The 21150-nt window shown below is 36.0% G+C and overlaps 1 protein-coding gene across 3 annotated transcripts in view; it reads left to right on the top strand.

Moving 5' to 3' along the window:
• Nucleotides 1–21150, top strand: part of NBEAL1 (neurobeachin like 1) — a 179402-nt gene that overhangs the window by 145301 nt on the left and 12951 nt on the right. For all 3 annotated transcript variants that reach the window (XM_032404324.1, XM_032404314.1, XM_032404334.1), the window contains 5 exons: nt 6561–6677; nt 10066–10155; nt 13724–13833; nt 15303–15475; nt 17869–17963. In XM_032404324.1, coding sequence (XP_032260215.1) covers nt 6561–6677; nt 10066–10155; nt 13724–13833; nt 15303–15475; nt 17869–17963 — 585 coding nt within the window. The remainder of the gene's footprint in view (nt 1–6560; nt 6678–10065; nt 10156–13723; nt 13834–15302; nt 15476–17868; nt 17964–21150) is intronic.

Raw genomic sequence — 21150 nt, 5'->3', positions numbered from 1 at the left:
ATAGTCAATAACTCTTGAGTCACAGAGGAGTTATATTTACTCAGAAAGCCAATCACTTTTTGTTTAAACAACTAAAATGTGACTGGAACAGGATTTGGATGCATGACCATCCAACTCAAAAGTCTTTCTACCATGCTGTGTCTCCTCTGAATTAATAGCTGTAAACTCTTTTATTGAATTAGATCACTTTCCATGTTCTGTGGGCTATTATTTATATCCTAATAATGGCATTTTCTGCCTTAGTTGTATATTTGTGCATTTGCCTCACTTTATTATGCTATAGGCAGCCACCTCTTAATCATTTTATATCTTTCTTGCATATAGTATTCGTGTAGTAAATATTTATAAATTGAATCTCCACAACTGTTACAGCAAGAATGTATCTAAATTCTGGCTTATAAATATGTTGAACTTCTGTTAATTCAGTTATCAGACTAAGCTTTGTAATTACTACAGTTCCTTAGTAGAGTTTGTTTGAAGCCTCCAACGTGGTTTTTTACAGAACGGTCATATTTAAAATCAATGTTTTATACCTATCTGCTGATAGAATGCAAAAGTAACAGAAGAAAACAGAACACTTCATTGAGCTTCAAAATAGATTCTATAATATTTTTGCACCAGCTTTACTTTTTTTCATATGAGTAGTGCTAATTAGTTTTTATCACCATAAAAAATGATGGAAAGGTCAGCCTTTGATTTTTTTTTTAAATTTTCTATTTAAATTCAATTTAGTTAACATATGGTGTATTATTAGTTTCAGGGGTAGAATTTAGTGATTCATCAGTTGCATATAACACTCAGTGCTCGTTACATCAAGTGACCTCCTTAATGCCCATCACCCAATTACTCCATCCCCCCTTCTGAAACTTCCAAAAAATAGAAATGGAAGGAAAATGCAACAGACTTCTGTGTATTGATTTATATATATATATATATTTTTATATCCTGCGATTTTGCTGAATTCCTGTATCAGTTCTAGCAATTTTTTGGTGGAGTCTTTCAGGTTTTCTACATAGAGTATCATGTCATGTGCAGATAGTGAAAGTTTGACTTCTTCCCTACTGATTTGGATGCCTTTTATTTCTTTTTATTTTCTGATTTCTGAGGCTAGGACTTCTAGTACTGTGTTGAACAGCAGTGGTGATAGTGGACATCCCTGTTATGTTCCTGACCATAAAGGAAAAGCTCTCAGTTTTTCCCCATTGAGAATGATATTCACTGTGGATCTTTCATATATGGCCTTTATGATGTTGACGTATGTTCCCTCTGTCCCTACATTGTGGAGGGTTTTTATCAAGAAAAGATTATGTATTTTGTCAAATCTTTTTTCTGCATCTATTGAGAGGATCATATGGTCTTATCCTTTCTTTTATTAATGTGGTATATTATGTTGATTGATTTGCAGATGTTGAACCACCTGTGCAGCCCAGAAATAAATTCCTCTTGGTCATGGTGAATTATCCTTTGAATGTACTGTTAGATCCTATTAGCTAGTATCTTGTTGAGAATTTTTGCATCCATGTTCATCAGGGATATTGGCCTATAATTCTCCTTTCTGGTGGGGTCTTTGTCTGGTTTTGGGATCAAGGTAACGCTGCCCTCAGAGAATGAGTTTGGAAGTTTTTCTTCCATTTCTATTTTTTGGAAGTTTCAGAAGAATAGGTATTAATTCTTCAAATGTTTGGTAGAATTCCTCCAGGCAAGCCATCCAGCCCTGGGCTTTTGTTTCTTGGGAGATTCAAATTACTGATTCACATTCTTTGCTGATTATGGGTTTGTGTTCAGGTTTTCTATTTCCTCCTGTTTCAGTTTTGGTAGTTCATATATTTCTAGGAATTTATCCGTGTCTCAGATTGCCTAATTTGTTGGCATATAATTGATCATAATATTCTCTTATAATTGTTTGTATTTCTTTGGTATTGTTTGTGATCTCTCCTCTTTCATTCATGATTTTATTTATTTGGGTCCTTTCTCTTTTCTTTTTGATAAGTCTGGCCAGGGATTTATCGATCTTGTTAATTCTTTCAGAGAACCAGCTCCTAGTTTCACTGATCTGTTCTACTGTTCTTTGGTTTCTATTTCATTGATTTCTGCTCTAATCTTCATTAATTATCTTCTCCTGCTGGGTTTAGGCTTTATTAGCTGTTCTTTGTCTGGCTTCTGTAGGTGTAAGGTTAGGCTGTTTATTTGAGCCTTTTCTTGCTTCTTGGGGAAGGCCTGTATTGCTATATACTTCATTCTGGACTGCCTTTGCTGCATTCCAAAGGTTTTGAACTGTCATGCTTTCATTTTCATTTGCTTCCATGTATTTATTTTTAATTCTTCTTTAATTTCCTGCTGGGCCCATTCATTTTTTAGTAGGATGTTCTTTAACCTCCATGTATTTGTGGTCCTTCCAAATTTTTTCTTGTGGTTGACTTCAAGCTTAATAGCATTGTGGTCCAAAAAAATGCATGGTATGATCTCAGTCTTTTTTGTACTGGTCGAGTCCTGATTTGTGACCCAGTATGTGATCTATTCTGGAGAATGTTCGTGTGCACTCTTAAAAAATGTGTATTCTGCTGCTTTAAGATGAAATGCTCTGAATATATCTTGTGAAGTCCATCTGGTCCAGTGTGTCATTCAAAGCCCTTATTTCCTTGTTGATCTTCAGCTTAGGTGATATGTCCATTGCTGTGAGTGGGTTGATGTTCCCTACTGTTATTGTATTATTATCAATGACTTTTTTTAAGTTATTAATTGATTTATATATTTGGCTGCTCCCAAGTTAGGGACATAAGTATTTACAAATGTTAGATCTTCCTGTTGGATGGACCCTTTAATTATGATACAGTGTCCTTCTTCATCTCTTATTACAGTCTTTAATTTGAAATCTAGTTTGTCTGATATAAGGATGGCTACTCCAGCTTTCTTTTGATGTCCATTAGCATAATAAATGGTTCTCCACCCCCTCACTTGCAATCTGGAGGTGTCTTTGGGTCTGAAATTAGTCTCTTTTAAGCAGAATATCAATGGGTCTTGTTTTTTTATCCATTTTGATACCCTGTGTCTTTTGATTGGAGCATTTAGTCCATTTACTTTCAGTGTAATTATTGAAAGATACGAATTTAGTGCCATTGTATTACCTGTAAAGTCGCTGTTCCTGTAGATTGTCTCTGTTCCTTTCTGGTTTTTGTTACTTTTGGTCTCTCTTTTGCTTAAATGGCCCGCTTTAATCAGGGCTGCTTTAGTGTTCACAAATTCCTTTAGTTTTTGTTTATCTTGGAAAGTTTTTATCTCTCCTCCTATTCTGAATTAGAGCCTTACTGGATAAAGTATTCTTGGCTGCATATTTTTCCCATTTAGCTCGTTGAATATATCATACCAGTCCTTTCTGACCTACGAGGTCTCTGTGGACAGGTCTCCTGCCAGCCTTACATGTCTACTCGTTAAGGACCTCTTGTCCCAAGCTGCTTTCAGGATTTTCTCTTTATCTTTGTAATTTGTAAGTTTCATGGTGTTGACCTATTTTTGTTGCTTTTGTGGGGAGTTCTCTGTGCCCCTTGGACTTGAATGTGTGTTTCCTTCCCTAAGTTAGGAGAGTTCTCAGCCATGATTTGTTCATATAAACCTTCTGTCCCCTTTTTCCCACTCTTCTTTTGGGACTTCTCTAATACAGATATTATTTTGCTTTTTGGAATCGCTGAGTTCCCTAAGTCTACCTTCATGCTCTAATAGTTTTATTTCACTCTTCTTTTCAGCTTCATTACTTCGTGTAATTTTACCGCTGTAATACTGATTCACTCGTCTGCTTCCTTCATCCTTGTTTTTATGGCCTCCACTTGGGTCTGTATCTCAGTTATATAGCATTTTTAATTTTGACCTGACTAGATTCTAGTTCTCTTATCTCTACAGTAAGGGATTCTTCTCTAATGTCTTCTCTACTTTATTCATGCCCAACTAGTATCTTTGTAATTGTTGTTTTAAATTCTAGTTCAGGTATCTTACTTATATCTGTATTGATTAAATCCCTGGCTGTGAGTACTACCTCCTGTTCTTTATTTTGGGGTGAATTTCTCTGTCTTGTCATTTTGTCCAGAAACGAAAAGAAAAAGAAAGAAACAACAATAACAACAACAGAAAGAAACTAAGTCCTGGATGTGTTTTAGTCTACTTGTTAAAAGAAACTAGATCCCGGGCACATGGGTGGCTCAGTTGGTTAAGCCTCTGCCTTCAGCTCAGGTCATGATCCCAGGGCCCTGGGATTGAGTCCCACATTGGGCTCCTTGCTCAGTGGGGAGTCTGCTTCTCCCTCTACCCTCCCCCCCTGCTCATGATCTCTCTCTCACTCTCTCTCTCAAATAAATAAAATCTTAAAAATAAAATAAACTAGATCCCAAAATAAGAAAAAAATATATAAATACAATGAAAAGAAACAAAAAATAAAATATATGTAATGTTTATAAAAGTGAAAATTAAAAAAGGATTAAAAAAAGAATTGGAAAAAGATAAAATAATAACTAAAGAATAAAAATACAAAGAATGCTAGCTACTGTTTTCCCCTAGAGCCAAAGTTTTTCAGCCATCTATGATCAGTAGACTTGGTGCAAGGGAGTTGTTTGTGCTGGTCTTCTGGGGGAAGGGCCCCGTTGTGCTGATTCTCAGGTGCAGTTGCCCTAGTGGAAATGCACCTGCAGTGCACAGGGAGGCTGGGCTTGGTGTAAGTGGCTCCAGGCTCCACTAGGGGGTGCTCTTTTGCTCCCTGAAGACTTCAGCACAGATGGGCATGATGGATATGGCGGCATTCTGCTTTCGAGCCCCGGAGCTGAAAATTTGCACTCCCCACTCTTCAGTGAGCCCTCACAGAAAAGCACTCAATCACTCTTGTCTCCCCCGTTTCTGTCAGAACTCTGTGTTCACCCTGCCTGTGTCCAAGCTTTTTTATCCCAGGCACGTGACTGAGTTTCAAAACTCCAAAGTTTAGGGACTCCCACAGTTTGGACCTGCGCTGTTCTTCCCAGGGATGGTCTTGCCACACTTCTGCCATTTGGGGGACCTGTCTCAGGAAAGCAGTCGCTTGATCATGTAGGGGATCAGTTTATGGCAACACAGAGCAGAAAGCTGGCACTTAGACTCGCTGTTCTTGGGTGGCTTCTACACTCCTCTACCTGGGAACTGTGCCTTACTTAGCTACCACCCGTTCTTCTTGTGACCCCAGGGATCCTCAGATCACGCTGTGACACCTGGGATTCTGCCCCACTTCACCATCTAGCACCTTTAAGCCAGGCATGTCCCTCACTGTAGTTGCAGTCTTCTAAAAGTTCTGATTTTGCACTCTGCTGCTTATAATACTTTGTGGTAGCCTCCTTAAGCAGGCCCTCCTCCCCACTGCTGTATCCTCAGCTATATCACACCAGATTCAAATCTCTGTGCCTCCTACCTTCCAAACAGTGGTTGCTTTTCTACTTATAGACCTGCAGCATTTCTTTTCTCAGAACTCCAATTGATTTCTTGGGTGTTCAGAATGATTTGATAACTGTCTAGTTGTATTTGAGGGATGAGACAAACTTAGGGTCCCACTACTCCTCCACCATCTTAACTCCCAGTCAGCCTTTGATTTAAAATAAAGTGAATAAATACTCATATGGATTGAGAGCTAAATATTGAGGTACTTATAGCTGTCATATTATTTTTCTATGATCTGATATTTTGTGATGGAGATAGAAAAATCCCCTTTAGATGGAATTCTGTTCCGCATTTTAATTATGCCTTTTGCTTGTTAATTTGATTTACCATTTACTTCTTATTTATGAAGATAACACTGTTCTATGTTGCTAACATTAAAGTTAAGGAAGAATATTTTAATTTATTTGAAAACAGATGGAGCAATATTTATAATTTGATTCTAATAGTATTGACATTTTGATCTTATTTCAGGAAATAAGGATTCACCCATATAAATTTTGACTTTTGAATGATTCATTTAATTTTACCAAGTATTTATTAAGCATCTGTCATACTTATATACAATTCTAGGTATCAAAAATCCAAAAATGAATAAGATTTGTTTTCTGATTTTAAGATAACTTTTACCTAAGGGTACCTGACTAGCTCAGTTGGTGGAGTGTGCACCTCTTGATCTTGGGGTTGTGAGTTCAAGCCCCACACTGGGTGTAGAGATTACTTAAAAAAAAAAAAACCTTAAAAGAAAAAAGATACCCATTGCCTGGTTGGAAAAGATATACCATAAACAACTATATAATCCAACATAGAAATAATTACTAAATAAAATACTAAACAAAGCAATGTGTTGGTAAAAATAATAAAAGAGAATAATTAATTCTAGCTTAGAAATTCAAGAATACATCAATAAGAAAAACTTTAAAGTAGAAGTAGGGTTTCTCTAGAAATGAACAGCGTAAAGACTCTGCTAAAGGAGTAGTCTGAGCAATGGCCTAGAATTTGTCAACAGTGCGTGGTATGTAATCCAGTATAGCTAGAGCCCAGTATGTACAAAGGAATACAGTGAGAGATGTCTTAATATAGTTATGGAATTGTTTTTTCTTAAAATTATTTTGAAGGAACCACATCCTCCTAGATTGTCGGCAGAAGAAGCAGTGCAGAAGCAGACCAAAACAGACACTTCAACCCTAAACCTATTTCAACACCTCTCTGAACTCAAGTCATTTTTTATAGAGGTAATATCCAACTTGGTAATATCAAAGCATTTTCTCTGTGAATTCTATACACCAGTCAATGCCCCTTTTATTCTGTAAAGAGGGGGTCATAATATTTAATCCAAAATAGTAAAGAATGTTGCAATAATATGTTCTTGGATTTTTAAAACAATCTTACTGGAAGTTTTTGTTTGCTGCTGAGTGGTACTGAGACCTGTTTATCTTGGCTTGCTTTATTCTACATCACATTTTCCAGACAAGGAAGAATAAATAATTTGATTTAAATTGCTTTTCATGACAGCTGAAATGATATGCAGAGGGAGTGTAAAATAACTCCTAATTATAGTGTCTGCTCATTTATAAAATATGGCCCAGTAAGTCAGATTATTAATTGCTAATATCAGAAGGAATAATCAAGTAAAACAAGATAGTTAATGCTATAATTGAAAGAGTACTTTAGGGGCGCCTGGGTGGCTCAGTCGTTAAGCGTCTGCCTTCAGCTCAGGTCATGATCCTGGGATCCTGGGATCAAGCCCCACATCGAGCTCCCTGCTTGGCGGGAAGCCTGCTTCTCCCTCTTCCCCTCCCCCTGCTTGTGTTCCCTCCCTGGCTGTGTCTCTCTTTGTCAAATAAGTAAATAAAATCTTAAAAAAAAGAAAGTACTTTAAATTCAAATGTTTAAATATACATATTGAATTACTTTGAATGGTTCAGCATGTGAATATGAAATGCATTTATACCTATGAATTTGGTTAAGACATAATATTCTTGGCAAGAAGAAAAAATGATGATAAAAAGTTATTAAGAATAGTTTGGAAAAGTGTGGAACAAGCAATAACTCTCATGCAATACAACAGACATTGGTAAACTTTTCTTAAAGTGCCAGATAGTAAATATTTTGGACTCTGTATACAGTCAAAAGGCAAAATCAAGAATGTTGTGTAGGTACATATGTAACCAGTTTAAATAGAACCATTTAAAAATGTAAAAACCATTCTTTGCTTACCTACAGCCTATAAAACAGGTGGTAGGCTGCACTTGTACCATAGGCCAAATTTGTCCAATCCTGCATTAGAGCATCATTATAATGTGTTTCTTAGGTTCAGTATCATGGGAAATCTTTATAGAATTTTTTGATAATTTGGTATAAAAAAATTTTAGGACATTTCTATTATAGTTAGCTTTCTACTGAGTTTTATTCAAAATGAATAATGTTGTAGTATCCTCTGTAGTAGTTTAATGTAAATGTTTTCCCATGTTTCTGAAAGCACTTCATAATTAATTCTTGCCGCTCCTTTCCTAGATTCATGTTTAGTGAGATATAGTTATTTAGTGTTTAACAATACAAACTCTCCAGAATCAGTTGTTTTCCCAAAGTATCTAAGTAGTTGCCTGGAACTCAGCATACACAGAAACAGTGCTTAGAAATGATGACTAATTTGGGGCCCCTGGCTGGCTCAGTCAGTAAAACATGTGACTCTTGATCTTGGGATGGTGAGTTCAAATCCCACATTAGGTATAGAGCTTTTAGAAAGAAAGAAAAAATAATTATGACTAATTCCTAGATGTGTTCTGGGTCCCCAAGACCATCCTCAGGTTTGGTGATTGCTAGAAGGACTCACAGTATTCAACATATAGTTGTACTCACAATTAAAGTTTATTACAGTGAAAGGATACAAAACAACATCAGCAAAGGGCAAAGGCACATGAGGTGTAGTGTAGGGGAAACCAGGTACAAGCATCCAAGAATCCTTTCCCAGGAGAGTCACATAGGACATGCTTAATTCTCCCAGTAATGAAATGTGAAAACACATGGTTATCTAACCAGGGAAGCTCATTGAGACTCAACACCTAGGGTTTTTATTGGGGGCTGGTCACATAGGCAACCTCTGCCTAGCACATGCCAAAATTCTAGACTCCCAGGAGAAAATAGGGTCTTCAGCATAAACCATGTTGTTTGCACAAATAGTCTAGGAATAGCGAACCACTTTTGTCATTGAGGACAAGTTTTATATCAGTGCAGGGAACTCTGCCCACCAAGTTCCCAGATGCCAGCCAAAGGCCAACCTTGCAGGAAGGCCTTTCTAAGGAGAGTTGTTTCGAGCCTGCTGTGTTTACTCTTTACTGCACATAGGGCAACCCATTATTTAACACATAATCTGATGGACGTGTTGTACTATATTATGCAACAGTGATAAAATGATTTCATCATGTCTAATCATTTATGACATTGTTTTTATAGAATAATGCATTCCAAGTTCCATCTGCAGATTCAGTGACATTTGTCCCTTTGTACCTACCATGTCACAGGGTAGCTATTCCGAGGACCAGTATCTGGAGCAGGACAAAGAACATAATAGATATCCTGGGGTACTAATAATCTGTTAATCCCTTCTTGTTATCATAGGGGAAGGTATTTCCCCACTCATTCATAAGAAAAGAGAAGGCCTCTCTGTAGGTTATCTCTTCCTAGTTGTTAAAATGGTGAAGAAAACAGAGGTAGCCGTTAAAGCAAAGGCCTAATAAATGGATTTCTTCAAATGCCATGTTCATTTATGTTTGTTCAAATGTAAGTTCTCTTGATTCACAGAGTGAAGAGAAAAGATAGGGACTAATTTTATATGGTTTATAATTCATTATTTAATTTATATAAGACTCTTAGAATAGCACCTGGCACATAGTATATACCCAATAATGTTAGGTTATAATTTATCTAATAAATGTGAGGTATAATATATGAACTATTGTTACATCAAAAAACTTAGTTCAAATCACTATTCTCTTTCATGCTGTAATAAGATAATGGCAGATATTTTCTGAGAACTGTATTTTCTGGCCCTATTGTTACAGCATTCAGGGATTGCCTCACTTAATGGAATAGATCTATGTTTTAAAAGTTAAACCCAAAAGGAAATTCTATAAAAAATATAGCCAGTTGTCGTATTTGACTTAATTGAGCAATATACTCTTATATGGTCTGTATTTTCTACTTTATATTCATGTCAGTATGGCAAGGGAAAAGGAAAGATTCTAAATCACTGGCTGTTTTAAATGGTTGATGCTCCTTGAAATCTGCATTTCTGTTTCACAGCAGAGTAGTAGAATACAAGAAAATGATGGGTTTTAGAAGTTTCAAGTATGCCACCCAAACATGGTACATAGTTCCTCTCCTACATTTTTTAGCCTTTTTTTTTAATTAAAGTATATTTGACACACAGTGTTACATTAGTTTCAAGTGTACAGCATAGTGATTCTCCTTTTCTACATTTTAATTAACTGGTATGTTTTGGTAGAAGAAAATGCTGTATCACAGGGTTCATTCTTATTTAAAGAAATAGAAGTTTTCAATAACTTAAACCTATTAAAGATAAGCAGAACCAGCCACTAAGCCTCTGTCTTTATTTTATAGGGAATTAGTGATGGCATTCCACTAATAAAGGCCATTGTCCCCAAAAATCAGTCTCGTTCTTTTATGTCTCAAGGCAGTCCTGAGTTACTGGTAAGTCGATTTATAGTTTTTTCACACTGCTACATCCAAATACATTACAACTACAAAAAAAAATTGAGAAAATACATTTTTAAAGACTTCTTAAAAATAATAAAGAAGATTTTTATGGAATTATTTTGACAAATATAAAAATGTATTTTCTGTGGGTGCCTGAGTGGCACAGTCAGTTAAGCGTCTACCTCTTGGTTTCCTCTCAGGTTGTGATGTCAGGGTCCTAAGACGGAGCCCAGCATAGGGCTCCACACTCATTGTGGAGTCAGCTTGAGATTCTCTCTCCCTCTCCCCCTCCTGCTCATGTGCTCTCTTGCTCTCTCAAATAAATAATCTTTTTAAAAAAAAATGTCTTTTAGATACACAGCTTTTATTTCAATTACTTAACTGTAATTCTTTTTTTTTTCTTTCAATAAATATGTCTGAATTTATTATTTGCTTTTGGTCAGTTTGTAGAACCAGAATTTTTTTTTTTAAGTTTTCATTTAAATTCCAGTTAGTTAACATACAGTGTAATATTAGTTTCAGGTGTACAATATAGTGATTCAGCACTTCCATGTATCACCCGGTGCTCATCAGAGCAGGTGCACTCCTTAACCCCCTCCCCCACCCCCGGTCACCTGTTTAACCCATCTCCCCTCCCACCTCCCTTCTGGTAACCATCAGTTTGTTATCTATAATTAAGAGTCTGTTTCTTGGGCGCCTGGGTGGCTCAGTTGGTTGGGTGACTGCCTTCGGCTCAGGTCATGATCCTGGAGTCTTGGATCGAGTCCCGCATCGGGCTCCCTGCTCGGCGAGGAGCCTGCTTCTCCCTCTGACCCTTCCCCCTCTCATGTGCTTTCTCTCTCTCTCATTCTCTATCTCTCAAATAAATAAATAAAATCTTAAAAAAAAAAAAGAGTCTGTTTCCTGGTTTGCCACCCCCCCTTTTCCTCTTCGCTCCTTTGTTTTGTTTCTTAAATTCCACATATGAGTGAAATCATATGGTATTTGTTTTTGACTGACTTATTTTGCTTAGCATAATACTGTCTATCTCCATCCATGTCACTGCAAACAGCAAGATTTTATTCCTTCCTATGGCTGAGTAATATTCCATTATGTATAGATGGATGGATGGATGGATGGATGGATGGATAGACCGACAGACCACATCTTTATCCATTCATCAATTGATGGACACTTGGGCTGTTTTCCTAATTTGGCTATTGTAGTAATGCTGCTATAAATATTGGGATACACGTATCCCTTTAAATTAGTGCTGGTTATCAGTCTGTTCAAATTTTCTGTTTCTTCCTGTTTCAGCTTTGGCAATTTATGTGTTTCTAGGAATTTATCTGTTTCTTTCAGGTTGTACAGTTTGTTGGCATATAGTTTTTCATAATATTCTCTTATAATTGTGTTTCTGTGGTGTTGGTTGTTATTTTTCCTCTCTCATTTGTGATTTTATTTATTTGAGTCCTTTCTCTTTTTTTAAGATTTATTTATTATTTTAGAGAGAGCAAGCGAGCAGGGGGAGGGACAGAGGGAGAGGGAGACAATCTCCAGCAGACTCCTCACTGAGTGGGGAGCCAGATATGGGGCTTGATCTCACGACCCTGAGCCAAAATCAAGAGTTGGAAGTTTAACCAACTGAGCCACCCAGGCACACCTCTTTTCTTTTCAATTGAGTCTCTCTACAGGTTTATCAGTTGTATTATTTTTTTCAAATAACCAGCTCCTGGTTTCATTGATCTGTTGTATAATTTTTTTTAGCTTATCATTTATTTCTGCTCAAATCTGTTATTTCATTCCTTCTGCTCACTTTAGGCTTCATTTGTTCTTTTTCTAGCTCCTTTAGGTATAAGGTTAGATTGAGATTTTCCTTGCTTTTTGAGGTAGGCCTCTGTTGCTATATACTTCCCTCTTAGGACCACTTTTGCTGCATCCCCAAGGTTTTAGACCGTTGTGTTTTCATTTTCTTTTGTTTCCATATATTTTATTTCTTCTTTTATTTCCTGGTTGACCCATTCATTGTTTAAGAGCCTGCTATTTAACCCCCATGTATGTGTGGTCTATTCCAGATTTTTTTCTTGAGGTTGACTTCTAGTTTCATAGTGTTATTTAAGTAGTTAACTGTAATTCTAAAGTTTATTTGGAATAATAAATATCTGAAAATACCAGAAAATTTTGTACAAGAAAAATAGGATATAACATCATCTGTTACAATATATCATAAGGCAGTAAAAGAATGAAAATAAGAAATAATACAGAATTGATTAAGGTATACACTCAGGACTTGTTAGTGAGTGCTTTACGTGAATTTTGTAATTTAATCCATCTGACAATCCTGTGAGATAGGCACTATTATTATTTCCTTTGTACAGATGAGAAATTAAAACTCAGAAGTAATTAATTTGCTCATAGTTGCAGAGCTAGCAAGTAAGGGATCTGGGACCCAGGCACACAGACCAAACCTAGGTCTGTCTTATTCTCATTTTGTCATGTACAAATTATAACAATAGAGTATAGCACAGGGAACAGTAGAGATTCCAGAATTAAACCTCTTAGAAAAAAGGTCTAGAAAGATATATCCAAAAAAAAAGTGCCTTTCAATGGTAGAATTCTTGTGATTTTCACCTTTAATACCTGTATTTCTTTAAGTTATCTCTTTGGTAATCTTTTATAATCTATGAGGGGATCTTTTCATTTTTCAAAAGAATATTCACTGTAGGGGGCACCTGGGTGGCTCAGTTGGTTAAGCCTCTGACTCTTGATTTTGGCTCAGGTCATGATCTTAGGGTTGTGAGAGAAAGCCCTGCGTCAGGCTCCATGCTCAGAGGGGAGACTGCCTGGGATTCTCTCTCTCACTCTGCCCCTCCTCCCTGCACTCACTCGCTTGCTGTCTCTCAAATAAATAAATCTTTAAAAAAAAATGTTCACTATAACTGTCACTAAGAAGAGAGAGCTTCTTAATTTCTTTTAATGACTTTTAATGTCTTCTGACTGCCAACTAATAGATGCTAGTAAACTTTGAGAAATGAGGAAAATTATCTCACTAAAGAAAGATACAGAGGTGCCTGGGTGGCTCAGTCAGTTAAGCATCTGACAGTCTCAGGTCATGACCTTAGGATCCTGGGATTGAGCCCCACGTTGGGCTCTCCACTCAGTGGCGAGTCTGCTTGTCCCTCTCCCTTTGCCCCTCCCTCTGCTCATGCTCTTTCTCTCTCTGTCTCTCAAATAAATAAATAAAATCTTTAAAAAAAAGATACATTGGACAACTTTTCTTGCCACGAGATATAAGATAAACTAAAAATAAAGATAAAAATAAAGAGCTTTTGACTTTATGCAGGGTACCTGGCTGGCTCAGTCAGTAGAACATATGATTTCAGGGTTGTGAGTTTGAGCCCCACTTTGGGTGTAGAGATTACCTAAAAATCTCAAAAAAGAATTAATGAATTTTGTGCTTTAAGTACATAATCCCACATTATTCCTTAAATGATAAATGATAACATCATGTGAGCATTTGGTTATTTTGTGCTGCTTTCTTTAATCTTTTATTTCATTTTTGTCTTCATGTGTTCTTTTCCAGATAACAGTAAGCATGAATTACATTGTTGGAACCCATGGATGGCTGCCTTATGACAGAAACATTTCTAATTACTTTACATTCATCAAAGATCAAACTGTAACAAATCCAAAGTAAGTAAATGAACATTTAAAGCAAAACAGGTGCAGCTGGTACCTTATTGCCAGGAAAAACAACTAAATTGATTGGTGTCATCTTGAAAGTAATACAGTAGACCTGCAGATTTTCTTCCCTCTTTCCCTCTTCCTGACTTGAATACTGGCTTAAGGATAAAACAATTTCTATAATATCATTATAGAAACAGAAATTAGGGATACCTGGGTGACTCGGTTAAGTGTCTGCCTTTGGCTTGGGTCATGATCCCAGGGTCCTGGGATTGAGCCCTGCATCAGGCTCCTTGCTCAGCGGGAGGCCTGCTTTTCCCTCCACCTGCCGCTCCCCCTCTCCCCCTGCTTGTGCGCTCTCTCTCTGACAAATAAATAAAATCTGAAAAAAAAAAAAAAGAAACAAATTATTAGGAGTAGTTTTTAGGCTTGATTGTATTTTTGTTGTACAATGTTACTTATAAGTAAGCCTTGTGTGTTTTATATAAGAATTTATTATTTACCTTAGTTTATTTTTTAATTTTTAATTTTTTAAATTTTACTTTATTATTTTTTAAAGATTTTATTTATTTATTTATTTATTTATTTATTTATTTATTTATACCTTAGTTAATTGTTTAAATATCCAGAGGTTACATTTTAAATTAATGTTTCCCTTACTCTGAGTTGTTTTAGCTGTATGTTTATTAGGAGCAATGTCTTTTTTCCTTCGTATTCCCACATAGGCCTTAGTATTGTTGTGCTTGGCACAAAGCATACCTTCAGCAAATTAATATTGAATAATAAAATTCTAGAGCTGAACTGTCAGAATTGGCCCTCATTCTCTGTACACACACTGAAGCGCAATCACTTTTTGTTTTTTTATGTTCAATTAGCCAACATATAGTACATCATTAGTTTTTGATGTAGTGTTCAACAGTTCGTTAGTTGCATATGACTTCTTTGTGTCTTTTTGCAAAATCTAGATTGGCTGACCTCACGGGTATTTATTTAAGTGGAAAGCAGATAAAACCCATATGCTTGCTTTGGTTTGAGTGAAAAATGATCTTCATGAATATTGTTAGATACACATTTATCTGCCTGTGCAGTAGATTCCTGGTTTCAGTTGATTCCCAGCTTTCCTCATCCTGTCATATCCTTATCTTGTCCTTTATACTTTGATACTACCATTTACAGAATTGACAATCTTCCTAAGTTGGCTTTGAAAGGCAAGATTTAAATCTTCTCCACACCTTCACCAGTCTCAACTTCTTTAGCTTAACCCTTGAGACTATTTGTTATGTATCTTTTTATGTAATGAAAAATATGAATACGATTAATGTATTTTCTGAAAGTCGTTATCATTCATTAATGGACATTTCAAATTGAACAGTTGAACAGATTTATTTTTCTTTATTTTTCCGAGAGATTTAAAAAATAGTTGATACCAGTCTAAGTGGTCTTTTAAGGAAAAGTCTAATATTTAATTGTGTTTACAGAACTCAGCGTAGTATGAATGGTCCTTTTGCTCCAGGGCTGGAGATCACTTCTAAGCTATTCATAGTATCACATGATGCGAAGTTGCTTTTCAGTGCTGGACACTGGGATAATAGCATTCAAGTGATGTCACTTACAAAAGGCAAAATTATTTCACACAATATCAGACACATGGGTAAGTATTAACTTTTTTTCCCCAAAAAAGAAGTTTTCTCTGTTTCTTCTAACTACAGAAGTAGTACATGCTCCTTTAAGAGCATTAAAATTTACCTTCAGAGCTAAGTAAACTTTCTGATAGAGCAGTGTTATGAACATTATGCTTTCTTTATGAGTATTTAATGTATTTAGGTTATACTAAATACCATACAAATTAAATAGAGCTTCATAGTATCTGAACGATGTTAGGCTAAGTCTTTTTTTAAAAATTAGGTGATACAAGGTGCCTGGGTGGCTCAGGCAGTTGAGCATCCAACTCTTGATTTCTGCTCAGGTCATGATCCCAGGGTGGTGGGATGGAGCCCCACGTTGGTCTCCACAACTAGCAGGGAGTCTGCTTGAGATTCTCTTCCTCTCCCTTTACCCCCGCCTCTCTCTCAAGATAAATAAATCTTTAAAAAATAAAAATAAATAAAAATTGGTTGATACAAATAAGAATTTTAAGACAAAATGGTATAAAAAAAAATCTGTCGTAGTTGAATAAGACATCACCTGCCCTATTAGTTAACAGTTAATCATGAGGGAGGTAAATTACTGCATGTAGTTTAACCTGGTGCTCCTTAGTGTTTCAGCCTTCAATATAAGAATAGAACATTGTGGGAGTGCCTGGGTGGCTCAGTAGGTTAAGCATCCAACTCTTGATTTCAGCTCAGGTCATGATATCAGGGTTGTGAGATCAGCCCTCATCGGGCTCTGCACTGCGGGCTCCGTGCTGGGCATGGAATCTGTTTAAGATTCTATCTCTCTCTTTTTCTCTCTCTCCCTCTCCTCCTCTCCTTTGGTCCCTCCCTCCCCCCACACTCGCTGTCTCTAAAAACAAAATAAAACATCCATCTTCTTGATTTTCGCCTAGTAAACCTATTAAGAAAGGGAAATGGAATCTGCTCCTACTTCTATACTGGTGGCTCCTGAGATGCCACTTAGCTCAGGTTTTTACCGTTTAGCAAAAATGTTTTTCATATTGAGAATTTGTAGTGTATTTTGTACTATTTTGGTTAGGGGCACATATTCCACAGGATTGCGGTTCCTAATGGGAGTAGAACGTGAATGAAAATGAGAGAGTGAGAAAGCAGAGAAGCATATCAAAACTTCCTGGGGATCCATTCCAAGCCACCTAACCCACTGCCAGGACTCCAACAGACACTTCCCTGTCCCGTGTGTATTCTTCACTCTCAAAGCAGGGTGTCCTCAAAAAAAACTCTCCTACTTGAGTTTAATACTGCTTCTTTCCTGGGGCGCCTGGCTCAGGTGGTGGAGCATGTAACTCTTGATCTCAGGGTTGTTAAGTTTGAGCCCCACATTGGGTGTAGAGATTACTTAAAAATAAAATCTTTAACATATTTGTGGGTTTTTTTTAAGATTTTATTTATTTATTTTAGAGAGGGGGAAGGGTGGAGTGGCAGAGGGAGAGAGAGAATTCCAAGCATACCCCATGCTGAGCACAGAGCCCAACTCAGAGCCTGATCTCACAACTCTGAGATCACAACCTGAGCCAAAATTTGGGGTCGGGGCATGTACACCCAGGCGCCCTAAAAATAAAATCTTTAAAAAAAAAATACTGCTTCTTTCCTGTGTCACCCTTTTCCAGTGCTTTTTCCATTGCCATTTACATTTCTCCTGCTAAACAACTGATTGAGTAATAGAACATAAACTAAAATTGCCCTTATAGTTCTATTCCTGCAAAACCACACCATTTTCATTCTTTGTAATTCCTTTTTTCTTTTTTTCTTTTTTTTTTTATTGTTATGTTAATCCCAATACATTACATCATTAGTTTTAGATATAGTGTTCCATGATTCATTGTTTGTGCATAACACCCAGTGCTCCATGCAGAACGTGCCCTCCTCAATACCCATCACCAGGCTAACCCATCCTCCCAACCCCCTCCCCTCTAGAACCCTCAGTTTGTTTTTCAGAGTCCATCGTCTCTCATGGTTCTTCTCCCCCTCCGATTTCCCCCCCTTCATTCTTCCCCTCCTGCTACATTCTTCTTCTTCTTTTTTTCTTTCTTAACATATATTGCATTATTTGTTTCAGAGGTACAGATCTGAGATTCAACAGTCTTGCACAGTTCACAGCGCTTACCAGAACACATACCCTCCCCAGTGTCCATCACCCAGTCACCCCATCCCTCCCACCCCACCCCCCACTCCAGCAACCCTCAGTTTGTTTCCTGAGATTAAGAATTCCTCATATCAGTGAGGTCATATGATACATGTCTTTCTCTGTTTGACTTATTTCGCTCAGCATAATACCCTCCAGTTCCATCCACGTCGTTGCAAATGGCAAGATCTTATTCCTTTTGATGGCTGCATAATATTCCATTGTATTGTAATTCCTTTTTTCTTACAGATATTGTGACTTGTTTAGCTACAGATTACTGTGGAATACATTTGATTTCTGGTTCCAGAGACACTACATGTATGATATGGCAAATAACACAACAGGTAGTTACACATTGTCTTCCTTTCTGGTAGGACTACTAAAAATTACAGATTTATCATTTTTATCAACTGTATTGTACTCTCATTATAATGTTGCTTCAAGGAAGTGTCTTTTTTCTTTATGGCTTTTAGGTTTTCTACTTAGCTTAACAGGCTTTCTGCTCCTCCAAATTTATTAAAATAATTACCTAAAAATTTTCTTGTAATATTTTTCTTGCTTTATTTTTTTTACATTTTAATCTTTAATCCATTGGTAATTAACTTTTCTATAATTTTTAATATAGAATAAGTATTAGATATATACTATGTAGCTATATATGATAGAATATAGAGAGAGTATATAATATATATTTTATAATAATATAGAATATTAAAATATATGATTTTGTTTACTTCTGGGTGGAAAGTCATTTATGCAAGCATAAATGATTGCCCACTGGATTGGATCTTTTTCTAGATTCCCCATATTTTTACACTTACCTATTTCTATGGCAACAACAAGATGTTTTTATTTTAGTTAGGTTTAATATTTGGTAAAACTAATTTCTCACTGTGTTGCCTTATAAAAAATGTTCTCAGCTATCTTATATTAGTGTTTATTCTTCCATATGAACTTTAAAAATATTTCAACCATATCTTCCTCAAAAATTCCATTTTAGTCTTGATGAAATTATATTTAATTTATGTGTTAATTTGGTATGGGTTGACATTTTTATAATCATGCCTTTCCAGAAATAGAAAATGTCTTTCCATATTTATTTCAGTTCTCTTTTTAATGTTCTTCAGTAAAATCTTATAGTAATTTTTTTCTATTAGGTTCTGTACTTTTTAATGTTTATTTCTAATTATCATAATATTATTTTGGTGGGATTTTTTAAAATCATTTTTACTTCTAATTGATTATGGTTACTGTAAAAAAAAAAAAAACTATTGATTTCTATACAGTTATCTAATTGGTTTACCAAATCTTTTTATCCAGTTCTTACAATTATTAGTATTTCTTAGATTTTCCGAAAATAGATACACAATCTTATGATGAAAATAAAGGTGGATTTATCTTTTCCAGTATACTAATGATTTCATATTCTTATCTTGTTACATTATTAGCTAACGCAGTAGGGTAAAAAAATTATAGTGAGCATCCCTGTCTTATGTCTGATTCTGATGAAAGTGCCTTCACTGTTGTGCCATTTAGTGTAGCATTTGCTGTTGTATTGCACTGTACATTGTTGTTGGGTTGTGTTTTTTTATATTTAAGTAGTTAACTTCTGTTTTTTTTTTTCTTTGGTAGCTTTTTAGTAAAATTTCAGTACAAAAATACTACAGTTTTGCATTTGTGTTATTATTCTCTTCTGATGTCTTTCTCACAGCATCTTTTTTGGGGGGGGGAACAGTTTAAAAGTTGTAGGGGCACCTGGCTGGCTCAGTCAATAGAGCATGCAACTCTTGATCTTGGGGTTGTGAGTTGGAGCCCCACTTTGGGTATAGATTACTTAAAAATAAAATCTTAAAAAAAAAAAAGGTTGTAGATATTATGTTCTTTTACCCCTAAACACTTCAGTGTGTATTTTCTAAGAACAAGTCTTTTTTATATATAACCAGAGTTCAGTTATCAAAATCAGAGCACTTAACATTTATACAATATACAATACAAATTATCTAATCCACAGTTCATGTTCTGATTTTGTCAGTAGTTCCCATAATGTCCTTTTCAGCTATTTTTCAGTTTCTCTTCCTTTTTTTTATTCATAGCTTTTCTCTTTTTCTTAATGTATTATGTTGAAAAGTCTCCTAGGTTTGAACCAGTCTTGAATTCCTATAATAAACCCATATAATTCACGACATATTATATTTTACTACAGAATTATATTTGCTAGTACTGTATTTCTCTACTCATATGTGAAATAAATCTGTATTTGTTCTGTCTTTGCCATGTTTAGTGTAGGGATATGCAAACTTTATAAAATGATTTTGAGAAGGGTCCATCTTTCTCTGTAATTTGAAATCCTTAAATATTATAGGAATTACCTGATTTTTATAAATTAGAGTGCACGAAGCATTCAGACTGACAATCTTAGAGGAAGACAAATGTGTCCCAGATAGGAGTATTGATGGGAATTCATCTACATTATATAGCACAGGTAAATGTTATCTACCTATCCAGAGTTATCTAGGATAATTATAAACAAATACCATGGCAACTACTCATTCTATATCATAGAAAGTAATGTACAAACAAAACATGCTAAAAACAGGTGAAGACAACAACTCAAGTGTAGAGAGATTCCCTGCAATAAAATTGTGCTATTAGAAGAACATAAGAATATCAATTCAGTAAAACAGGCTTAAGGACCTCAAAGATGAAATTATATAGTGGCATAGTAAGATGAAAAGGAGAGGTGCCTGGGTGGCTCAGTTGGTTTAGCGTCTGCCTTCAGCTCAGGTCACAATCCCAGGATCCTCGGATTGAGCCCCGTGTCAGGATCCCTGCTCAGTGGAGAGTCTGCTTCTCCTTCTCCTTCTGCCCCTGCTCGTGCTCTCTCACTCACTCTCTCTCAAATAAAAAAAAAAAAAAAAAAAAAGATGAAAAGGAGTGTCACCTGGGTGGCTCAGTAGGCCAAGGGACTGACTCTTGATTTTGGCTCAGGTCGTGGTCTCTGGGTTGTGGGATGGAGCCCTGCGTCCATATCCACACTCAGTGGAGAGTCTGCTTCTCTCCCTCCTTCTGCCCCTCCCCCCCACTCGCTCATGCGTGTGTGCTCTCTTTCTCTCTGAAGTAAAAATAAATCTTAAGATGAAAAGAATGATTGCAGAAGAATCAAACCAGTATTAACACCAATACCATTATAAATATAATAAACTCAAAAGTAGAAACAGTAAGCAACAGATTTGATGTGGCTGAATATCAAATTATTAATATGAAATAAAGATTTAAAATAATTAAGTTCTATAAAATAAGTCACAGAAATACAGCATAGGGAACATAGCTAATATATTATAACAACATTGTATGGTGACAGATGATAACTACACTTACCGTGGTCAGCATCGCGTAATTTATAGAATTGTTGAGTCATTGTTGTATACCTGACATTGTATGTCAACCAAAAAAAAAAAAAAAGTATTCAGAGAAAGAATATGAAGTTTGTTTGTAGTAAAGGAAGAGCAAATCCGTAGATGAAAAGGGCAA

Source organism: Phoca vitulina, unplaced genomic scaffold, assembly GCF_004348235.1.
Source record: "Phoca vitulina isolate PV1807 unplaced genomic scaffold, GSC_HSeal_1.0 scaffold1, whole genome shotgun sequence".
Classification (NCBI taxonomy): domain Eukaryota; kingdom Metazoa; phylum Chordata; class Mammalia; order Carnivora; family Phocidae; genus Phoca; species Phoca vitulina.
Note: the sequence above shows the minus strand (reverse complement) of the source record. Positions and strands in the feature narration are given on the sequence as shown.